The sequence below is a fragment of the Schistocerca americana genome, chromosome 1 (assembly GCF_021461395.2).
Source record: "Schistocerca americana isolate TAMUIC-IGC-003095 chromosome 1, iqSchAmer2.1, whole genome shotgun sequence".
Lineage (NCBI taxonomy): Eukaryota > Metazoa > Arthropoda > Insecta > Orthoptera > Acrididae > Schistocerca > Schistocerca americana.
The window spans coordinates 169,598,014-169,624,527 of NC_060119.1; the positions used below are offsets into that span (position 1 = coordinate 169,598,014).

Below are 26,514 nucleotides of genomic sequence, written 5' to 3' on the forward strand. Positions count from 1 at the left end.
TGGCCGCCGTTGTCCGCGCCGCTCACCAAACAACTACAACCATCTAATGCTCCCGAGCGCGCGCCCCTCTCTGCGCGTGTGTCAAACCGCCGTGTGTGAACTGAACGAGTGTGTGTTTATACGTGTATGTGAACATGTGTTGTGTGTGTGTATGTGCGTGCGTGTGCGCGCTCGTGTGCCAGAGAGGGACGGAGAGCCGGAGGAGGAAACTTTTGTTTGTTTTTATTTTGCTGCGACGTCGCGCGTCGGCACTAACCCGTCGCGTCGAGGTCGACGCCGGTCCGGTGCGGCCGCGAGGGCCGGCTTGAGAGTGCAATAGTTGGGGCGGGGGCCGGCGCGCGGCGCTCGCTACACGCCCGTGTTGTTGAAGATGTACGACACGGACGTGTCGGGTCGCCGGGTCGACGAGTTGTTGTTGTTGAACGACTTGCGCACGCTCGAGCCGGATAGCGCCACCGTCTCGTAGTAGCGCAGGCGGCCGCAGCAGCGCCGCGAGCGCAGTATGGCGGCGAACCCGCGCCGGAACTTGTGGTTGAAGAAGGCGTACAGCAGCGGGTTGATGCACGAGTTGGAGGCGCCCAGCCACTGCGCCACCGGCGTCGCCACAGGTAGCGCCTCGTCCTCCCAGGCGGCCAGCTCGCCGCCCAGCTTGATGCGCGCGAAGATCACGTACAGCGGCAGCCACGACGCCACGAACAGGATCACCACCACCACCAGCATCTGCCGACAGTACCTCTCTTAGGGGAAGCTGGGGTAAAGTGACCAGGACGGCAAAGTGCCCTGAATAGTGCTGTTGCCTCCCAATAAATGGTGAGTCTAGCTATACTATACGCATCATCTTTGTCAGTGAGTTTGCCAGAGAAGGCTTTTTTCGTTATTTTTCAGTAAAAATTCTCTGAGTTTCAGTCGTCTAACAGAAAGCAGGAGATAAAATCGGTAACTTAAATGGTAAAATGGCGGAAAATTGTGGAACTTGAAACATAAAACAAAGGGTTGCTGATGCTAATAAAATACGCAGGAAGCAGACAGGTAAAATAATAGACAGACAATTAAAAAACACGGCGACAGTCTGGTATCTGTTCGCAAGAGATATAAAAATCACACCCAGTGCCAGCATGATTTCTGTTTGCACAACACTCACTTGAACACTGCACTAAAAAGTTGGCACAAATATGACACACCACAGCCGAGGGCAGACCGGGGGGGAACCTGGACAGATGATGGGAAAGAAAATGGGGGGAAGGAGAGGAAAAACGAAGTGGGTGGGGAGGGGGGAAGGAGCCTATGGAGGACAAGGACCCAAAAAAGGGGGGGGGAGGCTGGGCAGACGCAAGAGGGAATGGGGAAAGGCAGAGGAGGGGAATGCAGGAATGCAAAAGGACTCGGGGGGGGGGGGGGGGGAGAAGGTGTAGTGGGACGAAATTAAGCGTCACCCATCCACCAATGTCAGCCCAGTTTGCAGGTGACTATAAGTTTAATTTAGTTTTGTTTATGTATTTTTCTTAATATTTGTAATAGCTGTGAATTATCTAAAAGTTTTGTATTTTTTTATGTGTTTCATGTACGGAGAGGGCGGCGCAACGAACGCAGACAGCATCTTCGTTGCCGCGACCAGAGAGGAAATTGCTGGCCGCTATACGTCGCGGGTCGACAGCCAAGGAGCAACAGAAGATCCTGCAACCGAGTTGTTGCGTCGTGCTTCTAAAAATTAAAAATTAATTTTTGTACTCTTTTTGTACAACAATGACGTCATATAGAGCGTAATCCTATTGAAAAGTCAGTCATTGTTTGTCAACGGTCAAGTTCACATCTGTATGTGTAGGAAGCTAATAAAATAGTGTATGCTACTAAAGTTGAAACACGTGTTCTGAGGATTTATTTATGAAGAATTATGTGAACGGATTAATAATATATTTGACAAGATTATTGATTCTGACAGCGTTCATCGAAACTTTGAATCTCAAAAGTTTATTTAATATGTGATTCTGATATCGATTAGATCAAGATAACGTGTGTCAACATAATTTCTGAGGAGAAACAAACGAAATTTAAATCGAAAAAGTTTATGAAAACCAATTGGCCCAAGTGATGTAATTCTTTGCATACGACTCAACTGATGTTTTACAGTTTCGTTCAAGAACCATTCTATGACAATTTAAAAAGAATATAAATCATTTTGAAGTGGGTTGTAACTGACGTAGGTGACGAAGTCTGCACATGGTCATATATCAAACGAAAATCGGTTATAAAAAACTTACGTCGTTACACTACAAAGGGAGGCAGAAAGAGGGTAGGTGGGGAAAAAACAGGATGGAAAGGGGTAAAGAGGGAGCCCAGCGAAAGGATAGAGGAAAGAGGAGGGGGAGATGAGGATCAGAGTTGATAGGAGGGACAAATGGAGGGAGAGAGCACATCATCTGGGAGGGGGAGTTGACAGAGGCCACCTTGGGAAAGGAGATGAAGGGTGTAGAGATGGAGGGAAGGGGGGACAAAAAATGGTTCAAATGGCTCTGAGCACTATGGGACTTAACTTCTGAGGTCATCAGTCACCTAGAACTTAGAACTACTTAAACCTAACTAACCTAAGGACAGCACACACATCCATGCCCGAGGCAGGATTCGAAACTGCGATCGTAGCGGTAGCGCGGTTCCAGACTGTAGCGCCTAGAACCGCTCGGCCGGCGAAGGGGGGACACAACAATGAAGGCACGGCAGAGGGTGGGGGCTGGAGAGGAGCAACCAGGGGATGAGGGGGATCAAGGTGGTGGGAGGTGAAACATATTACGAAATAAACATCTAAAATAATTAATACTGGACCTTAGTGAAAAGGAGAACATAGATTAAAAGATGTTAAAATTGTAAACATATATGATGAGCTAAGGAGCTCAAGTCAAACAGCAGAAAATATCAAATAAAGTCCTCCATGGAAACAGTAAATATTGTTACAACAGGTACAGCTTTTTAAAAGATCAAACATTAGACTGAGAGTGTGGCAACTCTTTAGGATTCCAGGGAAACACGATGTACAGCGCGCCACTTGTACTTCATGCAGTCACGCTACTAGCGCCCAGTAAGGGCGCGCTCTATACCCTCGTCACCTGGCAGCGTAGCGTGCAAGTTACTCATCTAAGAAATTATTGTGATACGTTGTTTTAATCAGCGCTTCAGCATGCGCCTTGTCATACCTCTAGTTTTAAGATAGCTCTTATGGATAGTGAGGAGCAGACCAAGACCCCAATGGTGCAAAGACAAGCCAAACACATTAACCAGAGATCGCATAGAGGCACAAATTTATCATTATGCCATAGCAAGCTCGGGTCAAATTGCTTGCAGTGGCACCATATTGGGCCTATCACACTGCTGCCTATACACTCATCGCTGCAGTACATTTAGCCTTTTTTTTTAAATTAAGGAAGGACCTAAGGTATGTCACATTTTACTAAGGTAGAAAACAAGTATAAATCTCAGGGGTGACTCGATCAGACGCAGTTTCGGACTGCAGTCGGTGGCAAGCAGTGGAGAAAAAGAAGGCCGTACTTTTTCCTGTACATAACTTCGTCTGTACGCAGCCATAGCAGGGTCATTATGGAGGGTATAGGAAGTGAGTGCGAGTCGATGCCGCATACCCACCTTGACCACCTTGATCTTGCTCTTGTGCTGCATGCGTTCCAGCTGTGCATCCGTGGAGTCACCAGGGATATCCCGCTTGCACACCTGCAACAAGTCGAATCCATGTTAGTGCCACTGACATCTCATTCCGTCTAATGTCGTGTGCAAGTATGGCAAACGGTGTATAAAAAAAAGACACATTTTTGTTATTATTGTCTATACAATGTGAATTGTCTAAAATTTGGATCTCTTTCACATGACGGTTCAAGTTATCGAAACGAGGATTTCGGCAGATGATTATAGGCAGAGGGAATGTTTTGTTGTATGGGCGATTCTGTAAACTCTTGTATCAGCCGAGATACTGGAGCAAGTATTTTTGATGGAACCATATATTTAACAACATTCAAAAGCTCTAGGAAAGACGAACACAGTGACGTGAAGCTCGACCCTGAAAATTGTGGCAAAAGTATCAGAAAAATGTGGTAAAATCCAGAGACAATGTGGTCGGTATCGACGCAAGCTGGGATCTCATGCCAGCATCACTATATGCAGCAAATAAGCTACTAATACAAAATGTTTAACCATATTTGCTCTTGGATCTGCTTTACTTGACATAGATATGGGGCTAACTACGATGGTTGTAAATGGGACTATATGCTAAATTCTAAGGTAACAGAAGGGGCATAACAAAACTAATTCAAATGTGTCTATGTACGCTTAAGTGAACAGCTTTTGTGGAAACAAGTAGGCACACCTGCTGCTGTTACCTCCGCAATAGACGATTTGAGCCGTCTTAAGTTTCAATTTTTTCACATTCCACGGACATTTTTGCTAGAGCTTTCAATGACAACATTAACAAGCTTGATGTCACTGTATTCGTTTTTTTAAGTCCGAAACGGAAGATGACAGACAGAAGGCCGAAAAACTAAATTTGCTCTTCCGAAATTATTTCATTGCGGATGATCATAGCACTGTCTATTCCGTCTATCATCGTGCGAAATTCAAAATGGCAGATACAGAGCGACAGCGGAAGGGAAAAGCAACTATAATCGGTTACCAGAGGAAAGGCATTAGGATCAGATAAGGTACCATAAATATTCTACAAGGATTATGTGGTAGAAATTGCTCCGCTTCTAGCAGCAGTTTTTCTAGATCGCTGGAACAACGAAAGAGATATAGTGACTGGAAGAAAGCGTACGTAGTTCCCGTTTTCAAGAACGATCGTAAGAAAGATGCACATAATTCCCTAAATCAATCCAGACAAATGCCGGGATGCTTCCTGTGAAAGGTCATGGCCGATTTCTTTCCCCATCCTTGACACCATCTGAGCTTGTGCTCCATCTCGAATGGCATTATCAATGACGCGTTAAACCCAATCTTTCTTCCTTCCATGAGCAGTCTACATCGCTGACGTCAATCTGTCGTAAACTGCAGAACATGTTTTAGGCTCAAGATTTATGACGTTTTAGGAGAACCTAAATCTCCTCTAAAAAATCAACATGGATTCTGCAAACAGAGATCTTGCGAAACTCAGCTACCTCAGATCCTCCAAGAGATCCATAGCACTATAGACAATTGAGCTCAGGTTGATGATGTGTTCCTTGACTTCAGGAAGGCATTTGACACCCTGCATTGCCGTTTATTGAAAAAAATACGAGCTCATCGAGCATCAGACCAGATTTCCGACTGGATTCAAGACTTTCTTGCAGATAGAACTCAACACGTCGCTCTTAACTGGACAAAATCGACAAATGTAATTTGTGAAATACCTCATGGAAGTGTGGCTGGACAGTTTATGTTTACAATGTATGTAAATGGTCTAATAGAAAGTGTCGGGTGGTCTTTAAAGCTGTTGTCTGTAGTTCGTCAATAAGAATGTTGCAAAGCCAGAAGTCAGTATAAACCTGCAGAGGATTTATGAATGGTGCAGACTCTGGCAACTGACACTGAAAATAAATACACATAACGTATTGCGCATACATAGTTTAGCAGCACCGCCGTTTAGGATAGGGAAAGCTAATTTTGTGCAATACTCTGAGCACAAGTTACAGCCAGGTGCAGGCCAGATTGCAGTGTTATGCACACCAACAATTGCGAAGTAGAACAGAGGCCACAGGGCCGTCAAATTGCTGAAAGAGTATACGTAGTGGTTTTGCATGTCGCAAATCACATGCAGAAGGGGCGCACTAGCCAACCTAGCATGTTATGAGTAGGTGACGTGAAGCAGTGTGTATGGCAAAACAGAGGTGCACAGCCCTATATAAATAGGTGCGGGTTTCTAACGAGATTCATTCAAGTGTGACAGCTCTCCTGGACGGTAGGACATGTCACACCACCAGCTACACGCAGCAGCAGGTGGGGTGCCAGCGTTCCAGTACACAGCGGGTCGCTAGTTCGACCCTCCGAGGCCGACGTGGGGTCCGTAGCCAGCCAGCAGTGGGCCACTCCATGGCTCACCACTGCCTGGCTTTCAATACACGCCGGAGGCATCCAGAGGTGAGGGCCACAGATTCGGATGCCGAATCGCAGGTGTTTGTTGTCACTGTGATCTCAGCCATGCTGGCGAGAAGCATGCAGCTGGCCGCCTACGGCTCACACGGAGCAGCGCTGAGTCAGCAGGGACACAGACCTCCGTGTCGACTACCGGCATCCTGACGATGCCACAACTCCACTGGCATACAAGGCTGACACACAGTGCGTGCACGGGCCTCTGAGGCAGCCATTCCACACCAGGCCATTTCACAGACAGCAAAGTGGTGACCTCAGCATTGCGGAACCCGGTGACACAGACTGAGGGGAACATGGCACTGTGGTTGGAAACAATAAATCACTAGGAAAGCACAGATGTCTTGATACTGTGCCTTCTACCTCTTCCCGCTACATTTGGTCATCCTGATACATTTGGTGGCAGAAGTTGCCACTACAATACGAAAATTGCTGGAAACAGTATTTACCATAAAATATCTAGAAGTAACTATCCAGAGCGACCTGAAGTAGAATGACCACATAAAGCAAATAATAGGCAAAGCAGATGCCAGACAGGAATAACCTTAAGGAAATGTAACTCATCCGCGAACGAAGTGGCTTACAAGGAGCTTGTTCGATCGGTTCTTGAGTGCTGTTCATCAATCTGTGATCCTTACCAGGTAGGACTGGTAGAAGAGATAGAGAAAAGCCAACGAAGAGCGGCGCTTTTCGTCACGGGTTCCTGTAGCCAGTGCGAGAGCGTTACAGAGATGCTCGATAGAGTCTAGTGGCAGGCGTTACAAGAGAGACGATATGCATCACAGAGATGATCACTATTGAAATTTCGAATGACCACTTTCCGGGGAGAGTCGAACAACATTACTTCCTCTCATATACATCTCAAGAAATGACCACGCTGAGAAGATTCGATAAATCAGAGGTAATACTCGTACAGAGGCTCACCGACAATCATTCTCCTCACACGCTATTCGCGAGCAGAACAGGGAAGGGAGGGCGAATCAGTTAGAGGTACCCAAATTACTGTTCCCCACGCACCGTTAGGTGGCTTACGGAGTATGATGTAGACTTAGTTGTGATTTGCCTCAAGGAACAAACTGCAGGAAACTGTCCCTGAAAGGATAAAGAGCAAAAAAGGTCACATGGACATGTGACCAGGAATGTGATCCAAGAGAAGTGCCCTTACGTGAAGGTGATGTAAAATACCTTTGACGGTGTAGGTTTAACCACTGAAGGCTAACATGAGAACAAACCTGGCAAGTGGGAATGATCGCCCCATACTGACGTTTCAGCTCGGCACTCAAGATCGCAGCGAAATGGAGCATCATGACGTAGTGGCCACTTACACTACGTTCCACCAGTCCTCCAGCAGGAGGTGTTCAGAATACAAGTGGTGTAAGTCCACAGAAAGTGTTTCTAAGATACCAGAGAATAAAAATACATATGAACAAAAAATCATAAGCTCTACAAACATAAATTTGCTTCATTCTGAAACAGACAATTATATTTCACTTTATCGATGCAAAATGAAGTACTCAAAAGAAACATTGGCGACTGCAACAATGTTTGAAACGGAACTTGCTACAGTACTCTCCTTAAAATAATTGCAAACAAAGTAGTACACAATATAACAGCTCCATGTTTGATATTTCCATGTGCGTTCTTGTATTGACTATATTTACCCACGTATTCGCACAGAGAACAATCATCACTGTCTTCAGACTCGGCGCCATTTTCAGCAAACCGTTTTTGACATGCGTTTGCAATGAACATGAAGACATGGTGCTGAATAGGAGAAATAAAAGACAGAAAATCTAAGACATCCTTCTTGCACGTCGCTGCTGGTAGCTGGCATGCTGCACTTCCCTTACCTTTCTTTGCCAGAAAAGTTTCATGAACACTGATAACTTCGGCGTTGAGCGACGGCAGCACCAACACCAATTTGATGGAACTGTATTTCAGGGCCGGCCGGGGTGGCTAAGCGGTTTTAGGCTCTACAGTCCGAAACCGCGCGACCGCTACGGTCGCAGGTTCGAATCCTGCCTCGGGCATGGATGAGAGTGATGTCCTTAGGTTAGTTAGGTTTAAGTAGTTCTAAGTTCTAGGGGACTGATGACCCCTGAAGTTAAGTCCCATAGTGCTCAGAGCCATTTGAATCTTTTTTTTTTTTTTTTTTTTTTTTTTTTTTTTGTATTTCAAGATCGAGGCTGTTTTTGTATTTTCGTGAATGTGTACATCCCTTTTCGTACCTCAACCACTGAATGTCTAGCCAATTCACTTTGTGACCATAAAAATTTTCTTACAATTTACAATGGCTGCTTTCAATTAGTACGAAACATGTGTACTATTTTAAACAGATCTTTCCTCTTCTTTCACAATGGTTATGCAGTCATCTGGCGAATAAATGTGGGTTGCTTTTCTGCCCTTTTCTTTTATCAAGCCAATGTCGGCATCATTTGGCAGGTACGAATGCCCTGACACAAGAAATTTATATTCTCTGATTTCTGTTTCCATAACAAGTTCTTGTAATAGCTTCTTCAAAGCGTGTGTCATTTTTACGTTGAAGTTTTGTTCTGTGCAGCTTCGAAATGTAAAATCACATGCTTGCAGTTTTTTCCTTGTTCCTTAAGATGCTTCACTAGACAAGTTGAAAGATCTTCTGATCCTCATCTTCTCCCTTCCGTTTCATCTTACATGTAGATAAAACCATTCTTTTCCTTAAATGAAAGTATTTTAAAGTTGTACACATGCAGATATTCCTCTTGTAGTATGCTACTGATATGGACAATTATGGGAACGGGAGTGTCTTCTGTAGATCAAAGGTCAATGGCTACGAGTCATTTTAAATATTTGCCGCGTCAGATTTCAAATTCTCCCTGGCCAGAGGAGCTTTCCCTAAGTGCACGTCTCTTTCTTGCGTCATGGACAGCAGTGCAGCTTCATTCTGTTCCACTGAATTCATCACGTTAATTTCATCACAGAAAATACACATGTCTTTTGATGTAGCTTGAAATGTAGCTCAATGTTGAAAAGACATGGTGGTGGAATTTCTCTTTTACTGGTGTTTTTTGTCATCAATTTTTATTGCTTGGGGTTTCTTTCCACAAGAATTAACTACAGCACAAACGTCCGGCATTGATATGCAACGGGGCAGTCGTCCGTCGGATATCTTAAATGAGCTCAGGAAAAAATTCACCAAAAGGTTGCGGGATGTTTGTCAATAAATGAAACGCGCAAATACGAAAACTTTAGAACGCCAGGAGTGGATAGGACAATGTATGGGGAAGTTACCACAATTCTTTACAAACCTGGACGCTTTGGTTTTCCATCTCTAGGAAATACTTAAATGACAATGATTTCTGACTTCCAGAAGTATTTCGCGGTCGTACCCTCTGCACGCTGAATGACTGCACTGTTCTTCGTGAGAAGCCACCTAGGTTTCAGAAAGAATCAAACAATTTGCTAGACTGCGCTGACGTTATTCTTGCAGATCATTTTAATCGACGTGACCCAAGTCTGTTGGTAAAACGTTTTCTTTTAGTCAATTGTCCTTTCCTGGTTATATAATCTTGTACAGTATTTAGGAGAGTTTTCTTTTTGTCGGTCTACCAGATCTTCACATTCTGTGTACGTTTTCTTCCTGTCTGCTTTAATGCTGATTGGGTATTCTCTACCTTTCCCTCAGACCTAAAAGAATAATGTAATAAAATTTGCTATTACAAACACTAAAAATAAAATTCGAGACAAATAACTGCATTATATTGCATCAGAAGTCTTAAAACAGGTAATATCGATGCCAAACCATGTATAAAAATGGTATAAGTGATAAAAACATGACTTATGTTTCGCAGTACTTTTTGAATTACATTTTCTTCTGAACAGTCGTCCCTGTCCATAATTATGATTGATTGGTGTAACGGAACTACAAAAGTTCGAAACACAGCATGCAGTGTGGACTTGCTTCACTTGTCATCTGAAGTAATAGTACAGTGCATGGTGGAGGATATTTCTCACAAATATTAACGACTTTCTATCCTATTCCATTTGAGTATTGAGTAAGATAAAGTTTACTGTCTTCATGACTCTGTACACAACCCATTCTCTTTTGTTTTACTCACTTCATTCCTGCATGATATATGCAATGATTACAGCAGAACGTTTCAGTGATCCTTGATTACCAATGCTCTAAATTTTTCATGTCGGCTTTACCGACTAGTCACGTCTACGTGATGTTGTTGTGGTCTTCAGTCCAGAGACCTGGTTTGATGCACCTCTCCATGATAGTCTATCCTGTGCAAGCTTCTTCATCTCCGAGTGATTACTGCAACTTACATCCTTCTGAATCTTCTTAGTATATCCATCTCCTGGTCTCCCTCTACGATTTTTACCCTCCACGCTTCCCTCCAGTACTAAATTGGTGATCCCTTGATGCCTCAGAGCGTGTCCTACCAACCGACCCCTTCTTCTAGTGAAGTTGTGTCACAAATTCCCCTTCATCCCAATTCTATTCAGTACCTCCTCATTAGTTACGTGCTCTATCCATCTAGTCTTCAGCATTCTTCTATAGCACCACGTTTCGAAAGATTATGTTCTCTTCTTGTCTTAACTGTTTATCGTCCATGTTTTACTTCCACACATAGCTACACTCCACACAAATACTTTCAGAAACGACTTCCTGACACTTAAATCTAAACTCGATGTTAACAAATTTCTCTTTTTCAGAAACGCGTCCTTTGCCATAGCCAGTCTACATTTTATATCCACTTTACTTCGACCATAATCAGTTATTTTGCTTCCTAGATAGCAAACCTCATCTACTACTTTAAGTGTCTCATTTCCTAATCTTATCCCCTCAGTATCACCTGATTTAATTCGACTGCATTCCATTATACTCGTTTTGCTTTTGTTGATGTTCATCTTATATCCTTCTTTCAAGACACTGTCCATCCCGTTTGGCTACTCTTCCAGGTTCTTTGCTGCCTCTGATAGAATTACAATGTCGTCAGCAAACCTCAAAGTTTTTATTTCTTCTCCATGGATTTTGACTCCTACTCCAAATTTTTTTTTTCATTTCCTTTCATGCTTTCTCAATATATAGATTCATGAGGATCCGAAACGGTGGAGCAGTACTGTTTTATAAATCTGTTGTTGATTTACACAAACGATCGAGAATGTCAGTCTTGTTATTCTTACTGTTTCTGTTAGATTTGCTATGTTTTCATACATTTCAACATTTTTTCATCTTTTCCAGGGGTCTATCATTTTTAAACGACCCACTATTTTCCTAATGATTTTTCTTTTCAATATTCAAAGTTTATAAAGAACAAAATCCATTACTAGGTGCTCACTTGCATTTAGGTATTTTGGTTTTACCGCTTTAGTGCCTTATTTTAAGCTTACTAAACAAGTAGTTTTTGTCATAAACATTACTCGTAATATGATAGGTAAATTCTTCCATACCCTCTGTTGCACAGCACGTTTTCCCAAACAGTTTTCTTGAATTATTTCTTCCAAATACTTGATTTTTTCATTTTTTGTTTTGTTTGTTGCCTACCTCATCGATTTACGTCACCAAATTTGTTAGACTTTGAGGATGATTAGCAAATGCAATGTTTACATTACCGACTTTATTATTTCTTCATAGTTGAAACTTTATGTTCTGATAATAATTTGTTCCAGATTATCATGATTTTGTCCAGAACACACTTGAAGAGGAGAGATGATGACCAACCACCTCACTCCTACATCACGTTTAGAAAGTTTTTGATGTTTCAGACCTTAATCTTAGTTTTGAGAGTGTGTGTACGAGACCACGTATTAGATGTGGACAGCTACCTTTTGTGTAGCTTTATGTATAACAAGGTGCGTTTCAGGCTTCTACCTGTCTTCAGCTGACGTAATGCATTTATATCTTCGTCAGTTTAACATCTACCTTAATTTCAATCTGAACTCTACAGCTGTCTTCTCTTCTGAAATTTAGGGTTTTTTCCCCTATTTTATTCGTAGCACAAATACTTTTAAGTTCTGAAAGTAATTTCTTGTCAGGTACAATCAAACTAATATCAAACGAAATTACCAGTTTAAGCCGGAATTGACTATCCTTAGTTTATAAAATGCATGTTGTGGTTCAGTCACTCCGTTTGAAATTAGTGTGATTGTGCGTGACAAGAAACTATTTTCAAAACAGTCGGTCACTATATTTCCTACTTGTAGGTTTATGAGTAAACCTAACAGTATTTATGATACAAAAAAGGGTAAAAAAGCAATAATTTATAGAACAAATGTTACCTGTGACAATCAAAATTCATTCGATTAAAACGTTATATTGACGAAGATAGCTATGAAGCGCAACAAAATTAAAAGTTACTTTTTAAAAATCCTGTCGTTCTCTCCTATTGCGGCGCAGTAGTTACAAAATTTGGCTCGAAGGTGCCTACCACCTTTCCTGTAATGATGCACAAGCATGACGACATGCGGGGATAGTCCCATTCTCAGTGACTCCCCCTGGGAAGTTCATCACACCTTCCCTTACTCACATCTCACCCATGGCTCTATGAGGGAGGTCAGAACCGAGATGCCCAGCGTCGAAAGCATGTGGTTTTCTTATGAATGGCCGAGGAAAACACTTGTGGCACACCGCTGCTCAGAGTCGCCACGGAAAAGTCCCAGGAGGCGCCTTAAAGGGCACGAATGAAACTGCCATTTCTCTTGGGTGTTCATTTTCAAACATTTCGGATAGGCAGCCCTTTTGATACCCCTCAGATTTTGCAGGCAGCCGGTGCAAGCGAGTGCTGGTGCAGCGGCGTAGTGCCACTCAGCTGTCTTATTTTGATGCAACGTCAAATCATTTGGCGGAAAACTTTCTCACTGTGTGGTGCATTGTTTTCTCGTGTTTTTGTCGCTGTCTTTAGTAGATGGAAAGGATTCTGCGAATAACAAAGTGTGCTTTAAGCTTGGCCTTATCGAGAACAAAGGAATTATAATGTTTGTTCTGATTTACAGAATTATGGTATGATCTTCTGCCGAGGTTACTAAGCCGTTGCTCTGTCTGGACATGGCAGGTCATAGCAGTATATTGCAAAAGTGTGTGTCACAGAATGTGGTAAGGAGGGTGATGCAATGACTTTACTACACGACATCCAGGTCAGTGCCATTGCTGCTGCAATACGCTGTGGGAGGATCACACTATTAGGAAACACGCAATGTAGGGACGAAGAAGTGACAGCACGAGCTCTAGTTGTTCGCCATGCCATGCAGCTACTACTGTTCGAGGGGGTCAGCACAGACAGCTCTTGAACGCACGTCATGTGGCCATGTTGTTTGCCAGACAGCATGTGCAGTGAGGTATGGGGCATTTGTGGGCTCTTCACACATGAGTCACGCTTCTGTAGTGAGGGCTTTGACAGTCGGATCCATGTTGGCATGCGGATGTGGAGGTGAGGAATCATCTGGATGTAATTTCCACACAAATCACATTTAGGTACAGATCTGTCATGATTTGGGGAAACAGGCACAGCTGGATAATACCCTTCATCATCGTCCTATCTCCAGCACTGAACACACGGCACTACTGCGATAATAGAAATGTTCTTCATTCCTGAGGCTACAGCATTTTGACTGCACTCACATCATCTGGGGCATCAGGGATCATCTCAATGCAGTGGGGATTCCGGTAACGAAATGGTTTGCCAACAGTTCTGACAAATCCAAATGAACATATATGGGTATTTCATGGATAGAAGCCTAAGGTAGATAAATCCCCAGCTAGGAACACTTGTGGAATTCAATCTCTATTGATCCATCATGGACAGAGGACATTTGTCAATCGACAAATGACAGTTACTTGAGGAATTGCCCGATGCCTTGCTAAACATCTAGAATAACGTCACCAGCCCTAAATCAATTCCTCGATCTGCACCTGTAGTCTCCAAAGATAGGCTGTCATTAATCTAATAATGGTGGCCTCTGTTGTTGCAAATTTATTCAAATCATTAAAAAACAATAAAATCAGAATATGGAGTGTTGCGCCTGTAGAATACTGTACCTAGGAATACATATTTCCTGGTCGTTGTCTGAGTATAGTGACCAATTTTAGTATAAGTTGAAGAATGTGCACCACAGACTACCAAAATTTTCTACTGTTTTTGATGTTGTGTTTTTTGCAGTATTTGTAAATGTAACGAGTTATACATATTCAAGTGCTGTCTAACGTATTGCAGCTATTTGGATGGTATTGTTAATTCTTCAGTTTTAGAGTTTTATGGAGAGTAAAATTCTATAAATTTTTAAAATTTTTTAAAAAAGGTATGGATGGTTGAGCTATTGTTTATCAGTTGTGCACCATCTTGTACCTTGAAATAGATGATATTCTATCACCAACGGGTTGGTGAAGCCAACTTCTTATATTGCCATGCGAAATCATAATGTCCCGTCCTGGAGTTCTGCATGCTGTCGAGAGGTGGACACGAAAACCTGCCTCCGTAAGCGAGGTCGCTAATCCGCGCCAATGCGGTGGCACTCGACTCAGAGGTACGCAGGTTCGAATCCTGGTGGTGAATGAAATTTTCACTGTCAGTATTTTACCGGCAAAGCCAGGAGAGGTGGTGATCAGTCTTTGCATCAGTATCCTAGATTAATTAATAACATAAGTGAGGTGTTACGCCTGTGGGATTCGGACATTAAGCTTGGCGGCCCCTTAGAATTATTGAGAGGAATAGACTCTGTGACGGCACCGAGTTTTACGCTCTTTCTTCTCTCATCGTCATTCAACAACACAAATGTAACGTTCCACTATAAATGCATCCATTACACTCACGTACACTCCACAAACACACTTTCGAGACGACTCTCGCACATCCGAACGGTAAGGGGCCAATGCGCGTGTATGAAGATCACCCTCACCGTCAAGCAGCTGAAACCAGCCCGTTGGATTTCCCAGCGAGCAATGTCTTGTATTTATATTTACTAGTACACCCTGCAATTAACTCGCATTCTATCAGTCACTGACAGGTAAATAGTGAGGGACAAATAAGTGAATGCATGTATTTATTAATAAAAGGTATTATATTCTGAATAGTAATGGCAAATATTTGTCTCACTGTAAAAAATTGATGTAATTATATAAAATAAGGTTAATTGTGAAACATATAGAGCGCAGATAGTGTGTGTGATTAATTTTATTTTTTAAAACTTCTTTATTTTACTAAAATGCTTTGAAAAGGAAGCTAGCTTTATAATATGATAACCGTTTACTTTTTGGTTGTATGTGTGTGCAGCATATCAGAGAATGTGCGAACTCGTGAAAGGACCACGTAAACAACCCTCTTGAAAATGAGACCATAAAGGTAATCGTTTAATTGTACTTTGGACAACTGCTGTTCTATTGGCGTGTCAAACGACGGAAAATGCTTGACGGAAATCTTCACCAAACAGAATTGTTTTGCCTCCTTAAGGGAGATTATTATTCACGATGTCCCTTAAAAGTCGGCCGACAACGCCTGGCGCGTCTTTGAACGTAAACAACTCCTACCGCTGTCGTGAATTACAATAACCTTGATTGTCAGTAGGGGGTACACTTTAAATTCTTTACGACATTGTGATTGAAATCGATTGACAGTCTACACTTGCGTAAAGAATATAAACAACTTTAAAAGCTGCTGTGCATGCTAATTAAACGGAATGTAATTAGACGGAACTTCCTACTTTGTCTTAATAAAACAAATTTTTTAATGAAAAAATGACTTTAAGCAATATGTGCGTTTCTGGTCTTTAGTGGCGAACGAAATCTTGAAAATGATATTAATTTTGATTAAGTAATGTGGGACATAATATGTATGGTAATTACAGACTGTGAATAGTATCCATCGATTTTTTGAATGTATAACCTTTATTTTTATTAATCTGTCACGTATCCTTAAGTTGTCAGCACATCCATGCGCAACTAATCTAAATGTATGCTCTCAGGCTTAGGTCAACTCCAACTCCACCTCGTTATAAGATGCTTACGTGACAACGGACATAAACTGTGTAGGGAAGGGCATTATCGACCTTCAGATTACCACCATTACTTATGAAAATTTCACTGAAATCTTTAACAACCGTCGTAGCACCGAACACCTTTTTTAAAGAACGGAGGTTGACCCCCCCCCCCCCCCCCCCTTCCACCGGTGGTCGAATGGGAGGTCGCCCTTTGGCGTAGCAGGAGGCGAAAGACATCCCAGGCGGCCGCTCGTAAGGCCTCCCCGGTACGTCTGACAAACAGGTTCCAGGTGCTGTCTGTGGCTGACACTTCCTCTGAGCCAGATGCCGTCGCCTGTCCTATTTCAGAGGAAACCTCTCAGTCTGGAAGATCCGGATAATCACAGAGGATGGGATTATTGATAGTTGGGAGCTCCAACGTTAGGCGCGTTATGGGAACCCTTAGGAATATGTCTGTCAAGAAGGGAAAAAAACCCAATGTGCACTCCGTGTGCATTCCGGGTGGAGTCATTCCAGACGTGGAACGGGCCCTCCCGCATACCATGAAGAGCACAGGGTGCAACCAACTGCAGTTGGCGGCTCACGTCGGTACCAATGATGTATTTCACTTCGGGTCAGAAGAGATTCTCTCTGGTTTCGAGCGGACAACAGAAATGTTAAAGTCTGCCAGCCTTGCTTCCAAGATGAAAGCAGAGCTGACCATATGCACCATAGTAAACAGGTACGATTGCGGACCTGTGGTACAGAGCCGAGTGGAGGGTCTGAATCGGAGGCTCAGACGGTTCTGCGACCGTGTAGGCTGCAGATTGCTCGACTTGCGCCAAATGGTGGTTAGGTTTCGGGTTCCGCTGAATAAGTACCAGAGCTCCAAGCGCTAATAGAAAGCACTGATACCCAAATCGCTATAGGCACTGAAAGCTGGCTAAACCCGGAGATATGCTCAGCCGAAATTTTTGCGATGAACCTAACGGTGTTCCGAAAGGATTGGCTAAACACTGCTGGGGGGGTGGCCTGTTTGTTGCTGTTAGGAGCAGTTTATCCGCGAAATTTAAGTAGATAGTTTCTGTGAGTTAATATGGGCAGAGGTCATTGTTTGCACCCGAAATAAAATAATAATTGGATCCTTTTCCCGACCTCATAATTAAGATGATACAGTTGCTGAAAGGTTCAAAGAAAACTCGAGTTTGATTTCAGACAGGTGCCCGACTCATTCGATTATTGTTGATGGTGACTTTAATTTACCCTCGATATGTTGGCGAAAATACATGTTTAATCCTGAAGGTACGCACAAAACACCATCCGAAATTACGCTAAACACATTCGCTGAAAATTATGTCGAGCAGTTAGTTCATGAGCCCACGCCAATAGTAAATGATTGTAAAAACACACTTGACCTCTTAGCAACAAATAATCCTGAGTTAATAACGAGCATCAAAACGGATACAGGGATTAGTAAACATAGTGTTGTCTTAAGAGACAATGCCCAATCCTTCCAAATAGTGTAGACTAGATGTGGTTTGAATTCAAAGAAATAGTATCGGCAGCAATTCAGAATTTTGTATCAAATAAATTAACAAACGACGGAGATGATCCTCCTTGGTACACAAAATGGTTCAAATGGCTCTGAGCACTATGGGACTTAACAGCTGTGGTCATCAGTCCCCTAGAACTTAGAACTACTTAAACCTAACTAACCTAAGCACAGCACACAACACCCAGTCATCACGAGGCAGAGAAAATCCCTGACCCCGCCGGGAATCGAACCCGGGAACCCGGGCGCGGGAAGCGAGAACTCTACCGCACGACCATGAGCTGCGGATCTTGGTACACAAAACGGGTCAGTAAACTGTAGCAGAAACAACGAAACAAACACACCAAATTTAAACAGACGCAAAATCCCCAAGACTGGCGATCTTTTACATAAGCTCGAAATTTAGCGCGGACTTCAGTGCGAGATGCTTATAATAGTTTCCACAACGAAACTTTGTCTCGAAACCTGGCAGAAAATCCAAAGAAATTCTGGTCGTATGTGATGTTAGTGGCAAGGAACAATCAATGCCTTCTCTGCGTGATAGCATTGGAGATACTATCGAAGACAGTGCTGAGAAAGCTGAGTTACTAAACACACAGTTACTAAACACAGCATTCAGAAATGCCTTCACAAAAGAAGACGGAGTAGATATTCCAGACTTCGAATCAAGAACAGCTGCCAACATGAGTAACGTAGAAGTAAATATCGTCGGAGTAGTGAAGCAACTTAAATCACTTAATAGAAGCAAGACTTCTGGTCTTGGCTGTATACCAATCAGGTTGCTTTCACAGTATGCTGATTCATTAGCTCCATACTTAACAATCATATACAACCGTTCGCTCGACGAAAGATCCGTACCCAAAGACTGGAAGGTTGCACAGGTCACACCAAATTGAAGAAAGGTAGTAGGAGTAATCCACTAAATTACAGGCCCATATCAATAACGTCGATATACAGCAGGATTTTGGAACATATATTATCTTCGAACATTATGAATTACCTCGAAGAAAACGGTCCATTGACACACGGTCAACATGGATTTAGAAAATATCGTTCACGTGAAATACAACTATCTCTTTACTCGCATGAAGTGTTGTGTGCTATTGACAAGGGATTTCAGACTCCGTATTCCATGCAGCTTTACTGTATGATTAAATGATGATGGCGTCCTCTTGGGTAAAATATTCCGGAGGTAAAATAGTCCCCCATTCGGATCTCCGGGCGGGGACTACTCAAGAGGACGTCGTTATCAGGAGAAAGAAAACTGGCATTCTACGGATCGGAGCGTGGAATGTCAGATCCCTTAATCGGGCAGGTAGGTTAGAAAATTTAAAAAGGGAAATGGATAGGTTAAAGTTAGATATAGTGGGAATTAGTGAAGTTCGGTGGCAGGAGGAACAAGACATTTGGTCAGGTGATTACAGGGTTATAAATACAAAATCAAATAAGTGTAATGCAGGAGTAGGTTTAATAATGAATTAAAAAATAGGAGTGCGGGTTAGCTACTACAAACAGCATAGTGAACGCATTATTGTGGCCAAGATAGACACAAAGCACATGCCTACTACAGTAGTACAAGTTTATATGCCAACTAGCTCTGCAGATGATGAAGAAATTGATGAAATGTATGACGAGATAAAAGAAATTATTCAGGTAGTGAAGGGAGACGAAAATTTAGTAGTCATGGGTGACTGGAATTCGTCAGTAGGAAAAGGGAGAGAAGGAAACATAGTAGGTGAATATGGATTGGGGGGAAGAAATGAAAGAGGAAGCCGCCTTGTAGAATTTTGCACAGAGCATAACTTAATCATAGCTAACACTTGGTTCAAGAATCATGAAAGAAGGTTGTATACCTGAAAGAATCCTGGAGATACTAAAAGGTATCAGATAGATTACATAATGGTAAGACAGAGATTTAGGAACCAGGTTTTAAATTGTAAGACATTTCCAGGGCAGATGTGGATTCTGACCACAATCTATTGGTTATGAACTGCAGATTGAAACTGAAGAAACTGCAAAAAGGCGGGAATTTAAGGAGATGGGACTTGGATAAACTGAAAGAACCAGAGGTTGTAGAGAGTTTCAGGGAGAGCATAAGGGAACAATTGACAGGAATGGGGGAAAGAAATACAGTAGAAGAAGAATGGGTAGCTCTGAGGGATGAAGTAGTGAAGGCAGCAGAGGATCAAGTAGGTAAAAAGACGAGGGCTAATAGAAATCCTTGGGTAACAGAAGAAATATTGAATTTAATTGATGAAAGGAGAAAATATAAAAATGCAGTAAATGAAGCAGGCAAAAAGGAATACAAACGACTCAAAAATGAGATTGACAGGAAGTACAAAATGGCTAAGCAGGGACGGCTAGAGTACAAATGTAAGGATGTAGAGGCTTGTCTCACTAGGGGTAAGATAGATACTGCTGACAGGAAAATTAAAGAGGCCTTTGGAGAGAAGAGAACCACTTGTATGAATATCAAGAGCTCAGATGGCCACCCAGTTCTAAGCAAAGAAAGGAAGGCAGAAAGGTGGAAGAAGTATATAGAGGGTTTATACAAGGGCGATGTACTTGAGGACAATACTATGGAAATGGAAGAGGATGTAGATGAAGATGAAATGGGAGATAAGATACTGCGTGAAGAGTTTGACAGAGCACTGAAAGACCTGAGTCGAAACAAGGCCCCGGGAGTAGACAACATTCCATTAGAACTACTGATGGCCTTGGGAGAGCCAGTCATGACAAAACTCTACCATCTGGTGAGCAAGATGTATGAGACAGGCGAAATACCCACAGGCTTCAAGAAGAATATAATGATTCCAATCCCAAAGAAAGCAGGTGTTGACAGATGTGAAAATTACAGAACTATCAGTTTAATAAGTCACAGCTGCAAAATACTAACGCAAATTCTTTACAGACGAATAGAAAAACTGGTAGAAGCGGACCTCGGGGAGGATCAGTTTGGATTCCGTAGAAAGGTTGGAACACGTGAGGCAATACTAACCTTACGACTTATCTTAGAAGAAAGATTAAGAAAAGGCAAACCTACGTTTCTAGCATTTGTAGACTTAGAGAAAGCTTTTGACAACGTTAACTGGAATACTCTCTTTCAAATTCTGAAGGTGGCAGGGGTAAAATACAGGGAGCGAAAGGCTATTTACAATTTGTACAGAAACCAAATGGCAGTTATAAGAGTCGAGGGATATGAAAGGGAAGCAGTGGTTGGGAAAGGAGTGAGACAGGGTTGTAGCCTCTCCCCGATGTTATTCAATCTGTATACTGAGCAAGCAGTAAAGGAAACAAAAGAAAAATTCGGAGTAGGTATTAAAATTCATGGAGAAGAAGTAAAAACTTTGATGTTTGCCGATGACATTGTAATTCTGTCAGAGACAGCAAAGGACTTGGAAGAGCAGTTGAACGGAATGGACAGTGTCTTGAAAGGAGGATATAAGATGAACATCAACAAAAGCAAAACGAGGATAATGGAATGTAGTCAAATTAAATCGGGTGATGCTGAGGGGATTAGATTAGGAAATGAGACACTTAAAGTAGTAAAGGAGTTTTGCTATTTAGGGAGTAAAATAACTGATGATGGTCGAAGTAGAGAGGATATAAAATGTAGACTGGCAATGGCAAGGAAATCGTTTCTGAAGAAGAGAAATTTGTTAACATCGAGTATAGATTTAAGTGTCAGCAAGTCCTTTCTGAAAGTATTTGTATGGAGTGTAGCCATGTATGGAAGTGAAACATGGACGATAACCAGTTTGGACAAGAAGAGAATAGAAGCTTTCGAAATGTGGTGCTACAGAAGAATGCTGAAGATAAGGTGGGTAGATCACGTAACTAATGAGGAGGTATTGAATAGGATTGGGGAGAAGAGAAGTTTGTGGCACAACTTGACTAGAAGAAGGGATCGGTTGGTAGGACATGTTTTGAGGCATCAAGGGATCACAAATTTAGCATTGGAGGGCAGCGTGGAGGGTAAAAATCGTAGAGGGAGACCAAGAGATCAATACACTAAGCAGATTCAGAAGGATGTAGGTTGCAGTAAGTACTGGGAGATGAAGAAGCTTGCACAGGATAGAGTAGCATGGAGAGCTGCATCAAACCAGTCTCAGGACTGAAGACCGCAACAGCAACAACAACCGTATTCCTGGATTTCCGGAAGGCTGTATCACACAAGCGGCTTGTAGTGAATTTGCGCGTTTATCGTCTCAGAAATGTGACTGGATTTGTGATTTCCTGTCAGAAAGGTCATAGTTCGTAGCAACTGACGGAAAGTCATCGAGTAAAACCGAAGTCATTTCTAGCGTTCCCCAAGGTAGTGTTATAGGCCCTTTGCTGTTTCTTATCTATATAAACGATTTGAGAGACAATCTGCGCAGCCGTCGTAGGTTGTTTGCAGATGACACTGTCGTTTATCGACTAATAAAGTCATCAGAATATCAAAACAAAATGCAAAACGATTTAGAGAAGGTATCTAAATGGTGCGAAATTTGGCAGTTTATCCTAAATCACGAAAAGTGTAAGATCATTCACAAGAGTACTAAAAGGAATTCGTTAAACGTCGGTTACACTATATATCAGTCAAATTTAAAGGCCGTAAATTCAACTAAATACCTAGGAATTCCAATTACGAACAACGTAAATTGGAAGCAACATATAGAAAATGTTGTGGGGAAGGCTAACCAAAGACTGAGTTTTATTCGCAGGACACTTAGAAAATGTAACAGATGTACTAAGGGGACTGCCTTCACTACGCTTGCTCGTCCTCTTTTAGAATACTGCTGCGCGGCGTGGGATCCTTATCAGATAGGACTGGGGGAGTACATCGAAAAAGTTCAAAGAAAGGCAGCACGTTTTGTATTACCGTGAAATATGAGGGAGAGTGTCACTGAAATGATACCGGATTTGGCTGGATATCATTAAAACAAAGGCGTTTTCCGTTGCGACGGAATCTTCTCACCAAATTCCAATCACCAACTTTCTCCTCCGAATGCGAAAATATGTTGACACCGACCTACATACGGAGAAACGATCACCAAGATAAAATAAGAGAAATCAGATCTCGTACGGGAAGATATAGGTGTTCGTTATTTCCGCGCTATACGAGATTGGAATAATAGACAATTGTGAAGGTGGTTCGATGAACCCTCTGCCAGGCACTTAAACGTGATTTTCAGAGATTCTATGTGGATGTAGATGTAGAATGGGACAAGTCAATACGTCACACAGCTCGTAGTGTACGTGTGTGGTTTGAAGAGCATCAGAAAGAGTATTCCTTACTCCCGCGGCCACCAAACTCCCCGAATTGAAACCTAATCCAGAAGTTGTGCAGCTGACGACGGCAAAGGCGTCGGCATGGCTTCATATTCTTGTCGGTACATTCCAGAACCTCACTGATACTCTTCTGCACGTCTCACAGCCTTCAACGCTGCAAAGATGGTTATTCAGGCTTTGGACAGGCAGTCACATTAATGTGACTGGACACTGTAGTACCTTTAAAGTTTGTTGATATCGTAATTCTACCAGAGTCGCAAAGGACTCAAAATGTAAACTGAACGAAATGAATATTATTTTAAAAACACACTGACGGAAAAAATCAAAAAATAATTAACATAGAGAAATGAAGTTACGGGAATACATTTGTCTAGGTAACATGTTTAAGATCGCAGGTTAAAGTAAGCGCGAGGTAAGCCAATGTAAATGTGGAACATTGGTACATTAATAATCGGTTTAACCGCAAGAATACTGAATGAAACCACACAAACGTGCGTGCTTTGTGTGGTACAGGTTCCAGATGTCAGTTTTTGGGATGGAGTTACATGCTTGTTGCACTTAATAGAGTTGTCTTCCGATGATGCCCCGTATGTTCTCGATTGGAGACAGATCTGCTGGTTGAACAGGCGAAGGTAACAAAGCAACACACTGTAGAGCTTGCTGGGTTACAACAGTGATATGTGGGCGAGCGTTATCCTGTTGGAAAATACCCCTGCAATTCTATTCTTGAATGGCTCACAAATAGTTGAATCACCAAACTGACGTACAGTTCTGTGGTCAGAAGCGTGGGATAACTACGAGAGTGTTCGTGCTGTCATATAAAATCGCATCCGAGACCATAACTCCAGGTGTAGGCCCAAGGTGTCCAGCACTCCCAGCTTGCCTCCTCCTAAGCAACATATGGCTATCACTGGCACCGAGACAGAATCAGCTCATATCAGAAAACACAACAGACCTCCACCGAGACCTCCAATGAGCTCCCGCCTGACACTACTGAAGTTGCAAACGGCGGTGGTGAGAGGTCAGTGGAACGTCGCTTGAGGGAGCCTGCTCGGAGCCGTCCTTAAAAAACCGATTTTTAGTAGTTCATTGTGTCATTGTGGTGTAATCTGCTGCTCGGATTGTAGCTGCAGATGCAGTACGGTGTCCAGAGCCACATGTTCAACACGATGGTCTTTCCTCTCGGTAATGCTAGGTGGCCATTTGGAGCCCGGTCCTTTTGTCACCGTGCATTCTCGTTAATACCGGTACCAGCAATCATGTACAATGGCTACGTACCTACCAAGTCTTTGTTCAAATCGCAGAAGGAGCATGCAGCTCCTTGTAGTCCTATTACAGGACCTCGTTCAGTCGCAGTGAGGTGTTGACAACGGCATCTTTGTCGCCTGACGCAGTCCTAACTAACATAAACTCACCACATCCTCTCAAAGGTAAGGAACGCTCACGACCGTTATAGAGAGTCTAACATTCTGCGTGGTGTCTGTTTGTTCTATATCGTGTCTCCCTACCACTTTCGCGCAACGACGCTCTGAGCGTGTTTTTTAGGGAATTGACTAGTTTGAATCTGGGACCTGTTGCTGGTAAGGAGACGCCAGACCACACATGACATGAAGAATTCAGAAGAGTTCAGTGAGACTAGCGATGATATAACCAAATACTTAATGATTTCTGCGTCAGCTCCACTGCACTCCCTGTAAAAGAATCTTAATACTAACTAAATTTAGTGGAAGGGGTTCAAGGCTTTCCTATTTTTAGTTAGCTGGTAAAATAACGTCGAAAAAGCAGTTAAATTTACCATTGGAAATTTTATTCTACTCACAAAACATCGTTTATAAATTGCACTATTGATAAAAGGAAATGTTTTAATACAGGATGGTAAAAACCAACTGCGCTCAACAAAAATGTGAACGAATATCCCTGAATGGGTTTCCAAGGTCTACAATGAATCGAAGGATGACCTATGCCATGTCACATCTATAATCTAGGTCTAAATTAAGTTTCACAAAAGAGAAAACTATCAAAATGGTCTACAGTGACCCTCAATTATCTTTAATTACTTATCTAACTTGTCGTAAATGACAGTGGCTGATGTGGCTTCTCAATAACTATATAACAGAAAAATCATCGCGTTTCAGATTTTTACTTCAAGTGGCAAATGTGAACACCATGAGCTTTAATTGACGATCGACACTAGTATTACGCAAAAAGGGGGTGTAACAGATGAGACTTCTGCAGTTCTGAGTGAAGTTTTATGCGCTGTTATGCGGCATCGCGTGCGTTCATTACATTGTCGGTGTTCGTCGGGGGGGGGGGGGGGGGGGGGGGGGGGGGCGGCGGACAGCACAGCTCCACTCAACTCGCCGTCTCGGAAGCAACTCCCTCCTAACTTCTCCTTACTACAGTTTACCATGTTAACCTTAAGCTCCGCCTACAAAAATTCTGTCTATCCAATGAGAAACGTTATACTTTTCGTGGTGGGGCAATGTTTTTAAAGTTTGCAACATAACAGAGACGCGAAAAAGTCTCACGCTAAAACTTGCAGCTGGTGTGGTCCTTTTAATGTTATCGTAAGATCTATACTGTTCTTCTGGAGGGCTCTATCTGTTAACATGGGCTGGAGGTGGTCCTGACGTAACAGACGCTAAAAAGTCTCACGCTAAAACATGCGGCTGGGGTGGCCCTTTTTGTGTTATCGTAAGATCTATACTGTTCTTCTGGAGGGCTCTAGCTTTTAACATGGGCTGAGGTGGTCCTAACCGTTAGCTGGCAACGTGGGTGCCCGTCCCTTATCGTAGGGCCTTCTAACTTAACACGGTTCTGCCTTCGGCTTCTGTTCTCGTTTCTCCCCTCGGAACTGCGTCTGTCTCACTGTGGGAAGGTATGACATGCATTTAGGCATTCTTGTGTTAGTCTGTGGTATTCCATTTGCTCACTCGTTATTCGTATTACTTTGGTTAATTTAATGTCACGATTTATTCTGAGCTATGTGACATACTACTGGATTTGCTTATCATGTCAGGGTTTTCAAGGAAGGTGTTGGATTTGCCTGACACCTTACAATAGTGACGACCTCAGCTGTTTGGTCTCATAGGACTTACAAAAAATTTACAAAGACGGCTGTTACAGCGCTCATTTAAAGCAAACCTGAGGTGCATTCTCATAGCGGCGCTGCTAGCGTCTCTCTTATACGATTGGCGCGAAATACGAATAGACATTACGTTTCAGATGTAGAAACACGACTACCAACTTTCCTTTATGTCGCTAAAATCCTTCTTAGTGTTGCGATTTTTTCCCTACATTGTAGGCTGTAAGATGGACGTTGACAAAAGTAAAACAAAGGCAATGGAACGCAGCCGATTGGAAACATACTCTGCTGAGGAATTCTATCAGAAAATGAGAAACTAAGAATAGAAGAAGGGTTTAGGTGTTTTGGCAGCAGAATTACTGACGATGGCCAAAGTAGACAAGATATAAAATGGAGTGTGTGATATCACGTATCGAGACCACCCCACGAGCTTGTTACGTTGGTAAGGTAACTGCAAGTTTCCGTTCGATGTGGGATGGGCAAACCCATTGAAGTGCACCCGCTAAGCCGCGCCTGCAGCGGCCCCATGCAACGAGCGCCCTCTGATGCCACG

At 42.7% G+C, this 26,514-nt stretch overlaps 1 protein-coding gene across 1 annotated transcript in view; it reads right to left on the minus strand.

Annotated features, from left to right (window-relative positions):
• Positions 1 to 348: 348 nt before the first annotated feature.
• The window catches only part of LOC124613002 (neuropeptide SIFamide receptor-like), a 132,653-nt gene continuing 106,487 nt past the window's right edge, over positions 349 to 26,514 (minus strand). The window contains exons 3-4 of the mRNA XM_047141595.1: positions 3,631 to 3,714; positions 349 to 720 (exon numbers count right to left, since the gene is read on the minus strand). Of these exons, the coding sequence (XP_046997551.1) occupies positions 349 to 720; positions 3,631 to 3,714 (456 nt within the window). The remainder of the gene's footprint in view (positions 721 to 3,630; positions 3,715 to 26,514) is intronic.